This window comes from Paroedura picta, chromosome 13 (genome assembly GCF_049243985.1).
Source record: "Paroedura picta isolate Pp20150507F chromosome 13, Ppicta_v3.0, whole genome shotgun sequence".
NCBI classification, from domain to species: Eukaryota; Metazoa; Chordata; class Lepidosauria; order Squamata; family Gekkonidae; genus Paroedura; species Paroedura picta.
In genome coordinates, this window is record NC_135381.1 from 32000498 (window position 1) to 32014729 (window position 14232).

General features: G+C 39.7%; 1 protein-coding gene across 5 annotated transcripts in view; it reads left to right on the top strand.

Moving 5' to 3' along the window:
- DIAPH2 (diaphanous related formin 2) overlaps positions 1-14232 on the top strand; it is a 420337-nt gene that overhangs the window by 247979 nt on the left and 158126 nt on the right. For all 5 annotated transcript variants that reach the window (XR_013226383.1, XM_077309067.1, XM_077309071.1 and 2 more), the window contains one exon: positions 2933-3097. Coding sequence is in view for 4 of the 5 variants with exons in the window: in XM_077309067.1 (XP_077165182.1) it covers positions 2933-3097 (165 nt within the window). In the remaining variant the exon portion in view is untranslated. The remainder of the gene's footprint in view (positions 1-2932; positions 3098-14232) is intronic.

Genomic DNA, 14232 nt, shown 5'->3' on the forward strand with positions numbered 1-14232 from the left:
CCAGTTTTGTTTTTTGTTTGTTTGTTTAGTTAGTCATATCAGTTTAATTAAATGAAACTTTTGTTTAATTTGGAACAAAAGAATGGAAAACGAATGACTTAATTCTTCCCTTAATAAAATGTTAACATTTATTTGCATTCCCATTGTTCTAAAAGTTAATTTCTGTATAGAATTGCTTCCTTCCACTTCAGATGACAATTATGCAATTTTTAACTAAACTGTTATGAAGGTCAAGTAGATTGTGCGTTGATTTCCAGTCTTTTCTACTTATTAATAAAAAGGTACAGTGCACTTACTGTAATAGAACAGTGGCACTTGTGGACAATGTTAGGAACTCCATGCTTAATTTAGTTCATTACAATGAAGCCATGGTAGTTATTAAACGAACACCACTGGAAGAGTTGCATGTGCTCAAACAGCAGTTGCGGTTTGATTCTACCCCCATCGCTGCTTTTGCTACTTGCTTCTTGAAAAACCACAGCTTCCATTCTGACTTTGTATATAGGATTTAGCCCTTTTAATAGTATTTTATTTCATAATTACATTGCTGTAACTTCAACTATGTTTTCTTACCTGCCTTGTGAAACCAAAATGTATTGAAACAAATTATGATCATACATTGGACCATCACAGTGTTACAAAGATGCTTATCTGCAGTTTTATCCTCCCTCTCCCCTTTCCCCCTGGCACCTGATTTCAATCCTTTAATGTTGTTGTTGTTAGCTGTGAAGTCGTGTCTGACCCATCGCGACCCCATGGGCAATGATCGTCCAGGCCTTCCTGTCCTCTACCATTCCCTGGAGTCCATTTAAGTTTGCACCGACTGCTTCAGTGACTCCATCCAGCCACCTCATTCTCTGTCGTCCCCTTCTTTTGCCCTCATTCACTCCCAGCATTAGGCTCTTCTCCTGGGAGTCCTTCCTTCTCATGAGATGGCCAAAGTATTTGAGTTTCATCTTCAGGACCTGGCCTTCTAAAGAGCAGTCAGGGCTGATCAAAGCTGGAAGTGGCCCTATATTGTAATACTGAATGCTATTTGAATAGTTGGATCTAGTTGCAAGTTGTCAAATTGTGTTCTGAAATTCTGTGGTAATACAGTATGATTTTGCTGTCCAGCGAAGACCTTTGCCTATTGCATACAAGCCAGACTGTTTCTAACCTGAAAGTTCAGTGTACAATGCCTGGTTTAAACTGAACCTAGGAAGCCCCACTGGGCATACGTAAGCAGGCCTTTCAGATGTCCAATGTTTTTAACTATCTCTGGCCATATTGCTGACAGAATTACTCTTTGGCAATTCTTATTAATAGATTAATCAATTCAATTGTTTTACAGTCAGTTTTATAAAATCGAAAAAAAAATCTTAGTAACTTTTGTTAATGCCTATTTAAAATAATTTTTAATTAATTTATTTTATATATTTATTTAGATTTTTATACCGCCCTTCCCTATGGCTCTGGGCGGATTACATGAAACATTTTAGAACATTTGCATAGAACAATATCAATATAACAATAACAATAACATAACAACTAGAACTAGAACAACATTTCAACAACAATAACTTTGACACTCCCTCGGCAGGTTCGACCTCTCAAACTGTTTCAGTTGCAACTCTATAGTTGGAGAAAATAATATTGACTGGTTTTAGCCTGCCCTTCCCTGGGACTCAGGGTGGGATACAATAACAAGAGTATACAATTTAATTATCCATGGAATTTACATATTATATCTTACATCATTAATCTACATATTTGAAAAGCACCCTGTAATTTGTTTGTCATTCAGTCATTAAAAGAATTTGCAGTCTTATCTGCATGTTAATGCAAAAAAGATTTAATCCTTTCTGCATTTTTTAGGAGTGTTACATTTTGGAGGCTACAGATTTATTCCGGTGGTCTTTCTACTTCTATTTAAATAACTTCCTATTTCTCTGACAAAGGGTGACAAATCTTGGAATCTTATATTGCAGAAATCTTGCTGTTCACTAAGGTTCTACTGAGCTTGAATCTAGCTTTTCTCCCTTACCTTGTCTCTTCATTAATTCATCTTTATGACAACTACAGAAACAGTTTGGTGGCTCATTAGACAATAGACTTATTTTGGTATATAATTTCATATACAGTAGATCATTTTACTGTCATGGCACATCTAAAAACATGTTGCTGTTCTCTTATACATGCATTTTCATAATGGCTAATATGTACATTGGGGACCCCAATGTGGTGCCAGGGTGTACCATGTCACTCACAGGCACCATTCCTGGTGTTTGCTGAGGTTTTTTGTTTTACTTTGTTTGTTTGTTTAGAAAATAGGTAGCATTGTGTGGAGATTAATGCTTGTCTGTTTCATTATAGGTGCAATTTCCCTTTTTCAGAGATGACCGTATTGACATATTCTAAGGACCCGTGTTCTACCCTTTCTCACTTCTGTTAAGATCAGCTTGAAGACAAAAGAATGCTCTACAGAACCAATCATAAATTTTGTGGAGGATAAAATGCGATGCACACAAGAAATAATCCATCTTTAGGAGGTCATGATGTGCACAAGTGGCACAAACTTAAGCAGAATTTCACATCCCAGAGACTATAGACTTCAATTAACAAAGGTGTAGCTCTGTTTAGGATTACACTAGAATTCAGATAAAACTTGAAAACTTTTAGACCAGAGGTAGTCAACCTGTGGTCCTCCAGATGTTCATGAACTACAAAACATGAGCCCCTGTCATGGGAATTTTAGTCCATGAACATCTGGAGGACCACTGGTTGACTACCCCAGTTTTAGACAATATAAAATTTTAAAATTTTCTATAAAATTAGCTAAATGGACATGGTGGTGGTGGTTGTGTTAGTTTTTCTGAGACAGACCAGTCTTTCTTTATTGCATGCTGAGTTGCTACTCATTTCATTCCAACTTCCTTAACTATAAGACCACAGCTTTGCAAAAAGTGCCAGAGAACAATATGAAAAATTATCCAACATGCACAACAACATGATAAAATTATACGACAGTCTGGGAGACTACTTCTGTTTCGATTCCAAGGCTCTGTCCGTTGAGGAATTCTTTGGAGATCTGAGCACATTCAGAACATTGTTTTTGGTGAGTAGAGATGACCGCTTCCCTTAAACTGATTTTTTAAAAATTAAAATGTATTTATGTTTACTTTAATATTTTTCTATACTGCTATATACGCCATATCATCTGATCTATAATATACTAGATTTAAAGCCCATTTCACATTCAAGTTAAATGGGCACTAGCAGGCATATCGGAACCCCCCCAACCCCCAAAGGCTCCCGTGTGGGCAGCGAGGCGTGGTGCAGCATCCGTGGGGCCACAGCAGCTGCTGGCCCATCCGTGGTCGGTAAGGCTTCCGCGTGGCCAGGGTAGTGAGGGTTAAAGGTGGCCTACCTTTTGTCTCCCCGCGCGGTTCCCGCGCGGGTGGGAGCTGCGGGGACGGCAGATGTCGGCGTGTCCAAGTCGGGCGGCGATGTTTGTTCAGTGATTTCCGTGAAAATTGCTTTATATCTTTCTGTTCATTTGTACAGGGTAAGACATGCATGTCCATGTGTGGTATTTATTAGTGTGGTTGAAACATTCATGCATATCTGCTTGGACGAAATATGCACAAGGCATTCTTAATTATTGTGGAGGGGAGTTTATCACTTCTGTAATGTGATTTTGGTTGTTTGGATGAAAATGCAAAGAGAATCTTGTTGATGCTGTTACTTGGATGGCCCAGGGTAGCCCAATCTTGTTAGATATTGGGAGATAAACCGGATTAGCCCAGATTAATATTTGAATGGGGAACCACAAAGGAATTTCAGCCAGTGGAAATAATCTCTGAATGTATCTTGCATCGAAAATCCTATGGGATTGCCATAAATTGTCTGCAACTTGATAGCACTTTTCACTATCACTTTTTCACTTTCTCTTGCTGTCTGATGAAAGTGTAGGTGATAGAACATAAAAGGAGGCAGCTGGTCCAGAGAGTACAGAGAATCATAGATTCAAGTGGGTGGCCGCATTGGTCCGAAGCAGCACAACAAAACAAAATCAGAGGCCAGTGGCACCTTTAAGGCCAACCAAGATTCATTCAAGGCGTGAGCTTTTGAGTGCAAACACTCGAAAGTCTGAGGAAGAGTGCTTGCACTCAAAAACTCACACCTTGAATAAATCTTGTTGGTCATAAAAGTGACACTGGACTCTTAACCTTTATAAACATTAGCATGATATTCCAACAAAGGGAAGTTATAACAAATTGTGGTTGGGGAAAAGAGGAAACATACAACCCAAAAAATCAGACTCCGGAGAAAGATGGTTGGAGCAAGAAACTTCTCGCAAAAATCCACAGGGAATTTACTTTTATATTCAGGACATGAACTATGTAAGATAAACGTGTAAAGTGACTCCTGTTATAAAAAGTCTAATATATAATTTACCAGTGCATGATGCATGAAGTCTGGACCATGACTCTGAATATATCTCATTAACATTGGACCATCATATCCATTATAAACTTTTCATTGTTTCAGCCTTGAAGCACATGGATGGTGTTCATATTCAGCATGCAGGAATAGTGCTCCAAAAACATTGTGGTTTCCTGTTGCTCATGGATACTAATACTTTTTAAAAGTTCTAGTTTTCTTCCATGGCTCCTTGATACATGTATATAAACTATCTATGACAGAAAGGCTCTGTCAATCTCTAAATTGGGTTCTTGCTGATGTCTCTCCCAGTGGATGCCTGTAGGTTGTTGTAATTAATTGCATCCTGGTGAATGGGCGAAGAAGAACCATATGGCCAGGATATGAAGCTTGCCTTCAGGGAGCCTTCAAATCGCCTAGAATTATCAATACTGCTCAGCCATTTGCCATATAATTCGTTGTATGCAGATCCATATTGCCAGCAGCAAGCCTTAATCTGTTGAGTATCAGCAGTTTGTGTGCCAAGGCTGCAAACTGTTCTAAGGAGAGAAAGTTTACTAACTGCAATTTATTTTATTGTGAATTGCTGGTAAGGGGAGGGACTTAACTCACACGCAAAGGATACACAGTCACAAACTTGTTTTGGCAAAAATGAGGCTACAACATTTACTGTTACACAAAACTAGTGAAGGCAAAATACCATTGGGGCTGATCCAGTGGCCAGTCCCCTCCCATCCTGCAGTCAGCAAACCACATTCCCATGGGAGGAGAAACCCCCCAGCAGGCCTTCCCATGGGGTCCGTCAGGCTCTCCAAGAGGCCTGCAAGTGCACTGGCAAGAAGAAGAAGAAGAAGAGTTGGTTCTTATATGCCGCTTTTCCCTACCCGAAGGAGGCTCAAAGCGGCTTACAGTTGCCTTTCCTTTCCTCTCCCCACCACAGACACCCTGTGGGATGGGTGAGGCTGAGAGAGCCCTGATATCACTGCTTGGTCAGAACAATTTTATCAGTGCCGTGGCGAGCCCAAGGTCACCCAGCTGGTTGCATGTGGAGGAGTGCAGAATCGAACCTGGCATGCCAGATTAGAAGTCCACACTCCTAACCACTTCACCAAACTGCCAAGGTGAAGCTTAGGAGAAGCCCACAGGCATCAGTCTCTATAAGGGTCCTCCTTAGCCTCCTCACCATGTGTGGCGGCTGTCTCCTGATCTGGGAAGATGCTGCTGCTTAGGCACATGCACATCCTCGTAGGGAGGCTCCCGAGATCTTGTGAACTCTGGGTGAGCGGGGATCCCACCAATCCTACACTTTGCAGAAGCAAGAAATGCCAGTTGAGTGGACCTTCAGCATCCTAGTCGAATAACCCTCAGCTTGCAGCTGGGCTAAATAACGCAACACGCTCTTGTCCAAGGGATATGGGGGGGGGGGCGACCGGCCAACCTCAGGAATAAGTAAGGTAATGCTTGACAGCCACCTCATTACATGCATTGCATGGCTTGTGACAGAAAACCTGACCAAAAAAAAAAAAAACTCTAGGATGAGCAGCTTCCAAATTACTTCTGGGAAATCCATGGGGGAAGATTCCATGTCCAGTTCCATAATCCTGAAAACAGGATAAAACATCAGTTATGAGTTTGCCTCTGCCTGCAATGTGCATAGATGTAAAACAGATATTAAGCTCCAAGCAGGGTCAGCACCAGCCTATGGACTAACCGCATGACTCGCTTGGGATGAGATCATTGCCTACTAACCCCCTGGACTACTGCCACACCAGAAAACCACTTTCTTTTTTGTAAATGCATCCTTCCAAATCACTAATGCTACCAGTACAGGAAATAGCCGTATGGTCCCTAAGCATACCTGCTTTCTCCCACCCCATCAGCCAGCGCTAAGCACATTATTGGTTTCGATAAAATAAACTCCAAAACCCAGATTCCCCAGGTATCAGATTGAGGCTTCAACTCTTCCCCTAACAAGAGGGGATTGCATGAAGGTGCTATCATAGATCAGTGCCACCGTATTCCCCACTAAAGACTTATTATCCAAAATATTAGAAAGTTGATGACCTAAATGCCAAGCACACTCTGAGAACACTGCTGACACTAGGCATATATACTCCATGTAGCCACCAAGCCAAGCTCAGAATGACTTATCCCTCTCATAACTGGGCCAAGAGTCTGCCAAGAAAACACTAAGGGTCACCCCAAGGGTCAGACATGACTTGGTGCTTGCATAGGGGATACCTTTACCTTATCTCTCTGGAACAATAAAAGTCCAACAAAGAGTCTTTAAGACCAACAAAGATTTGTTGAAGGCGTGACCTTTCGAGTGCAAGCACTCTTCCTCAGACTAAGAACTGACCATCATAACAGTAGGAATATATAAGCAAAAGCTAATCCTGTTACATTAGCAAACTGTGTCACAGCATCCACACACAGCCACTTGATAATTCCCTGCCAAACCAGCCAATCAGACCCCTCGAACCAATTTGTAGTTCACAAAGACATATATCAGAAATAAAACTCTCAAAGCCAGTGATCCACGGCTCACAGCCTACTATTTACTGCCGGCCCCATCTGTCTCCATATCAGTGTGAAACTTTCATACAAGTAGAAGCTAAGCTGGCAGCTGGAACCAGAAAGTAGAATTCAAAATTACATTATATATAATGTATATAATTAATCCCAATTAAAATAAATTGTGAGAAATGTGGATACACAAGTTACATAAGGTTAGCATGTATAGTGAGATAAAAAAACCTTTGTCCTTGTTGAGTCCAGGGTATGTCAAAGTATTGAGTGTTGTAATAACTTGCATTTCTGCAAACTCTGGAACAGTTAGTCTCACACTAAGGGCCTGTATGTGTTTTTACAGTCTTTCTGTTACACCATAGGGAAAATTTTCACTGAATTTGTAGAAACAGTCATGGTGAACCTCTTCAGAATATTATTCTAATAAATAAATGGAAGTGTTAGATTGATTATGTGGCAAATTGAACTTTATTTTGGAATCAGGAAGTTTTGCTCTGAATCCAGTCATCCTTTCTTTGAATTTTTTTTTTATGCACATGGTTTTATTCAGCAGAAAAAGTGTATGCATACTAATTGTTGTCTGTGGATATGTGCCCGCCCCATAACACCATAACACCTATACTAATTATAGCCGCAGTAGCTAAGACCAACCTGCACCTTCATTCTCACTTCCCATTAGTTGGGAATGGGGGGGGGGTTAGTTTAGGTTTATATGTTTTGCTGCATCTTGGTTTACTGTGTTTATTATGTTTTGTTGTTGTGATTTTAATGTATGGGGTGTTTTATTAGGGGTTTTTGTTGTTGTAACTTGCCTCGAGCCTCCAGGGAGAGGCGAGTAACAAGTTTTTTTTTTTATCATCACCATCATCACCACCATCATCATCATAATCATTTCCTCCTTTAAAGTGAATAGGTCCTGAGGTTCCAAGTTTATAGTTGAATGTACATAGATACTTTGATTATGGTTAGACCATTTCAATTATCAACCCTTTTTTGTATTGGAAGTGAGACAAGTTTCCCTTCTTAATTGGGTAAAGCTTGGTAACATTATGCTAGCTGTGTTTACTCATCTGTGATCTGGTCAAACGTTGCAAGTTCAAAAGTCAACAGATTAAATATTCATTAAATCATCTTTAATTGGGCATTCATGTGTATCCCTTTCTGCTTCTCCTAATGAGAGTTCATCTAGGTAACCATACTTTCTAGTCATCACATGCCATGTTGTAAAATTTCAAAGATGCCTGAAATTTAGAACATGTATCGTGACAGAGAAGTTAATAATGCCTGCATAGATCTTCTGGGGAAGGACATATAAAAAGACTCATAGGAATCATTTGCGCATCTCCCAGATCTGAAGTTTCCCTTGCATTTCTCAAAAACCACATTGCAATGGGACAGTGTTCTGATTATACTGTACTTCACCTTTCAGTAGATTTAATGAAATCCAGGATATTGAATATTTTATTATTCCTGGGTGTAGGTTGTGAAATCCCTTTGAGAATGTAACCCTAATTATTTATGTTTTACCTTTTTGATAATGTATAAAATAGCATCAAAAATAGTGAAAGAATCATCATATTTTTGAGAGGGGGGGGTCACAACTTTTTTGTATTTCTATATATATTAGTTTAAATACCAGGAAATTAGAAGGTGTTATTGCTGGCAGGTAATATCAGAATGCATTAGTATTGTAGCTAAAATAAGAATGGAGAAGTGAGAATTGTATCATTTCACATATCTAAAAGTGTCTAAGCATCAAACCTGCTGAATTGTGTATCTGCTGGTAGAGCAACACCATGAAAGTGACAACGTGGAACTTTTATTTGATTGGGTCTCTTCTTTTTATTTTTTAAAAGAATGAACTAAAGTAGAACATTATAGAATCAGTCTTTTTGCCCATTTCTGCGTAGAATTAACAGTCTGTGGGCCAGATCAGGCTTTCATTACTCTTTCCCCATCAACTGTGTCCTCAATTACACAAGTAGACTTTGAGTTTCTACTTTTCTGTAGTTATTGACTAAAGTAATTTAGCTTGCTGTTCTGTAGATATTGGTCCAGGTGACTATCAGGAGACCCATTGCTTTATTAACTGCAAATGAGTAAAATCAACAGGCCATACGACCTAATAATTCTGTTTTTAGAGTTCTCATTGGTTCTACATCCCTAATTCCTCCTTTGTTCATTGAATGCCTGATCCTGTTGATTGTATTGACTCACTGTATTGTCATCTGCTTTGAATCCAAGAAAGGCAGGCTATGTAAATAAAATAAATGCATATAATTAAGGTATGATAGACAAAATTAACTCTACTTTGGAAATATTGGTTTATTTGCCCGGCTGTTGCAATAGTGCCACTGGCATATTCCTTCTCTTTTTATATGACCAGCTGCAAACTCAATAGTATTTTGCAATCAAGTAGTAGTAGCAGTACAGGGTTAGGTCAATATAGATGCTTTTCCCCATATCCTTATCCATTACTGATCCTCTATATATTTGTGAAACAGCCTGGAGGGTGGGATGTGTCTGGCTGTCCAAGTTGAAATAGGGTTGGCTGCACCCTGATTGGCCCTGCCCCTGCAGCTCCCGCCCTCTGTCCCTGGACTCTAACCTCTTTGCTCTCAGACGTGCCTCAATGCCTGGAGCCAGCAGCAGGTAAGGGGAGAGGGCCCTTGGCAAAGGGTTGTGGTGGAGGGCTTGCTAATGAGGGCCTCCCGGCCTGCTGACTGCCTGCTAAGGAGCTCTGTCCTGGCCCTGCTAATGAGCTGCCAAGCCCCCGCTCGCCCCACTCGCCAGGGGTCAGGGGAGGGGGCCCGTTCTTAGGAACGGGCTTTGAAGCTAGTAAATGTCTAAAGTCAATTTTTAAGTAAATATGAAACAATATCTAATTATAGTGCTATTTTTTGGTTGGGGAGCTAATTTTTATCACTTCAATGAAGATATATGGCAAGGTCTCAGAGAAATGCCTGCTTTGTTTCTCTAATTGCTGTTTCCAACAAAAAAGATATGCATTAATCACTAACTAGAACAGTCCTACAAATGTATGTTAGTTTAAACATTAGTCTTAATGAAATACAGGTAAGGAGTTAATTAAACAGAAAATACTAGTAAAAAAATAGCTAAATAGACAGTCTTCTTTATGCAGCAGCTGCCTGTTTCGCTAAAAATAAAATGTGTCAAAAATCTGACTTCTTTCCCAGTGGAATGGTCTAGGTTTTCAAAAGTTATAATGATGAATGAAAGAGCGTATAGTTTGTTTCTTTTAAAAATATATCCTGAACAATCAATGTTAGAAGAAAAACTAACTTCTTTTCCTTTGATCAAAGCATTATCGGTGACTTCAAAAATGAGAAAAATCCCTTTGGGTCTTGCAGGCCCTCTTCACATATGATTTTCCAGCAAAATGTTCCCTATAAATAAGTAATGATCACATTATCTGTAAGCATTCAAAAAGGACTTTATAAAGAAAGCTGTGCGGATGGTAGAGGCTTTGACCTTTTTCAGTTGCTTTGTGAGCTACTACAGGTATAGATTACCATCAAACTGGCTTTCTTCCTTCAGGACAGAAAGACTTGCTGCTTTGGAAAAGGGCAAACTCTGAACCTGACTAGTTTGCTTTCTTATTCCCCCCTCCCTTGTCATTTTGCAGTTTGTCTTTAAATTGTCGTTTCCCATATCCATTTCTCAGTTAAGCACCAAATAACTTCTTACGTCTCTTGCTCGGATTTTAGGACCACAGGCTGGTGCCCTGAGTTGTACTCAGGTGGGTGATGCATCTGTTGAGAAATAATGCTGTTCTTCAGAACAGGGTGTCATTTGTGTTTCTGCACCAAGTTAAATACATCCAATCAGATAATGTTCCATTGTTATTTTTGCTTTTGTTGACCGTACGTCATCTTGTGTTTCATTACAATGTCCCTTTGCACCCCAGAGTTCCGTATGCAGTAGACATTTAAGAAAAAATAGCGAGTTTATCCATTTACAGCGCAGGCAGATTCACTTCTGTGAAACATGTTCCAAAACTGGGCTGCTGTTTTATGTCAATGACATAGGTCAATATATGGTGGATTTACTTTAGGTTTATTGTGTAGGGCTGTTTGTGCAACTGAAGAATAAAATGGTGACATTTTAATGATCTTTTTTTTCTTTTAATCCAAGTCAGTCCAGTGTGATTGCTTGAGTTATAATGCAGCATCATGGCTTCTCTTCTTCAAAATGTCATCATTTAATTGTAGAATTTTGTACAGACCTTATGGCATGCACCTTGTTTAGTATGTTTATCTCACCGCATGCTACTTGGAGTTTACTGCAAGCTCTTATTGTTATTCCTGAAATCACCTCTCTTCTATGGGGACTCTCCTGTATCTTTGGTCTGTTCTTGCAGATGTCACATCCTTGTTCTCTCTGCATGGTTTTGTCCACTTCATATGCCTTGAATGTGAATTTCTTTGCCTTGTCCTTTGTGAAGGACAAGTATGAACAAACTCTTAGAGCAAAATCACCATGCCACATTAAAACAATACCCATTGTAATGGATGTGCTGAACTCCTGTGGAGAAGTTTTAGAATATTTACAGACAGTTTAAAGTTTGGGGAGAAAATATGCTAAGATTTATGCGGTGCAACCCTTAATTTCATTTCAGAAGGACATGCATAATAATTCTATGCTAGCTCTGATAAAATGAGTAGAAATGGACGCTAGCAGTGCATATTGTTAGTAGTAGAAGATTGGGACAATAGTCTTCAATTTAAAGTATTTCATGCCTGTTCTTACTTTGTCTTGGATGAAATACCATCAGTTTACTGTCATCAGATACAAATTCAGTCAAAGATAAAACCCACTTTTGAAAAGCCATAATCCTTCCAAGTAGAAAACAAGTTTGTAGTTGTTTGAGATTTTTTAAATGCAGAATAATCAATGGCAAGCTAAGCACTGAAGGTAAAGATGGACAAAGTCATAGTTGTTTTTGTTGTTATTCTATTTTTAGCTAACCTTCCTCAAAGTCTCAGGGCGGCTTTCAAAGTTAATTAAAATGAAGTAAAATACATCATTAATAAATTGGTAAAATATTCAAAATCATCATTAAAATACATAAACTACATAAAAACTATACATAACTGCCAATTTTATCTCTGTTTCAGGGGGAGAGGAGGAGAAATGTGCCAGTGCAGTGGGTGTTCTAATTGGGTGGATTCTCAGTAGGTTCTCATTAGTTATGATGGACCCTTTCGGCCTCAACAAATCTATGCATACTGGGTCTGTAACCTACCCATTGTGACAGCTTAGAGTAGACATCCCGAACCTTTTTGAGCCAGTGGACACCTTTGGTATTCTGATACAGTATGGTGGGCGGAGCCATAAAATGACTACACATCTTACTTTCAGTCATACAGTCAAGATCCTTGTGCAGTGGTGGCAGCTACTGCCAAAGCAACTAAAAGTCCTTCTCATGAAGCCTGATGGGTAACCTGGGCCAATCCTCATCTCCACCTACGTCACAAGGTGCTTGTTGGGAGAGGAAAGGAATGTAAAGCACTTGGAGACTCCTTAAGGTAGAAATAAGCAAGGTATGAAAGTGTACTATTCTTACTTTTATTCTTTCCATAGACTGGAGCCCAAGGATATACAAACCTGAGAAAAACATCAGGGTGCAGAAAATTCTGAAATCTTAAAAAAATACATTGAGGGTTTGAAAAATAATTATATTTATTACATTTAAAAAACCCTGAAAATGATAGTATTCCCTGTACTGTTAAGAAAGTATTTGTTTGTTTTATTTGCATTTATATACCAGCATCCCTTGCAGATCAGCCTAAAGCAGCCTAAATCTGTTCAGTTCCTACTTGAAGAATGCCAGTGAGGGGGAGCTCATCACCTTGTTAGGCAACGTATTCCACTGCTGAACTACTATGACTGTGGTTTTTCCCTCCCTGATATCTAGCTGGTACCATTCTATGTGTATTTTAAACCAATTATTACAGGTTCTATCCTCTGCTGCCAACAGGAACTTTCCCCTGCCCTCCTCTGTGACAGACTTTCAAATGCTTAAAGAATTCTTCGTCCTATCCTCATAGGGCTTGGTCACTAGGTCTCGGATCATCGCTCTCCTCTGAACCCTCTCAATTTTGTTCACATCCTTCTTGAAGTGAAATGTTTTGCTAAACAATATGGTCAGAAACAGCATAAATTGGAGATAGTAGTATCGTTGAGGATAGAGAGAGACCTTTTAATATAAGTATTTTTGAAATAACAGTTTCTCTTGGGTATGCCATATGGTTGAAAAACAGTGAAAATCAAATTTTCTCATTTTTTTACCATCTTTGCAGGTCTTTGTAGGTGTTGTTTGCTTTATGAAACAGAACACTATTCCTTGCTTCCCACACAGAGTCTTTAATAAGTGAGGAGACATTTATTGAACAAACATAGAATCGGATATTTAAGACAAAGCATTATAACACAGATGTTCAGAAATGTGTCTGCATTTCAGGCTTGAGTATACAGTACTGTGAATTCACTTGCCTTTGTATTTCCATCTTTTTAGCTGTGGATATTTGCATATTGGTACTTGTCTCAGATGTGACTTCTGACTTTTAAGGCAGTGCCAAACAGTCTTGATTGGTAGATTAATGTAAAGTCAGGGTTTCATGAAAACCTGGGGTTTTTGACAGCCCTGAAGAGGTTTCCTCAATGGTAAAAGGTAAAGGTATCCCTTGTGCAAGCACCAGGTCATGACTGGCCCTTGGGGTGTCGCCCTCTAGCGTTTTCATGGCAGACTGAATATGGGGTGGTTTGCCAGTGCCTTCCCCAGTCACTACCGTTTACCCCCCAGCAAGCTGGGTACTCATTTTACCGACCTCGAGAGGATGGAAGGCTGAGTCAACCTTGAGCCGGCTGCTGGGATCGAACTCCCAGCCTCATGGGCAGAGCTTTCAGACTGCATGTCTGCTGCCTTACCACTCTGCACCACAAGAGGCTCATTCATCAATGGGTACGAGTTAATTAATTTTTATACATATTTTTTAAAAATTGTGAAACTTTTATCAAGTGATATGACCCTATGTGGTCATATTGATCCACCACCCCCTTCTAAAGTGGCCAATTATGGGTCCAGAGGGGGAGGGAAGGACAGATCCCCCCATCCTGGGGGCATGTACACAGCTATGCTTCCTATCCATATTCTGCATGAACATGTCACCTCTGAGGTTTTGCGAAGCCTCAAGAATGTTTCAGGGGTTTCTCAATGGTAAAAAGGTTGAGAAAGGCTGTATTAAGTTACAGAGA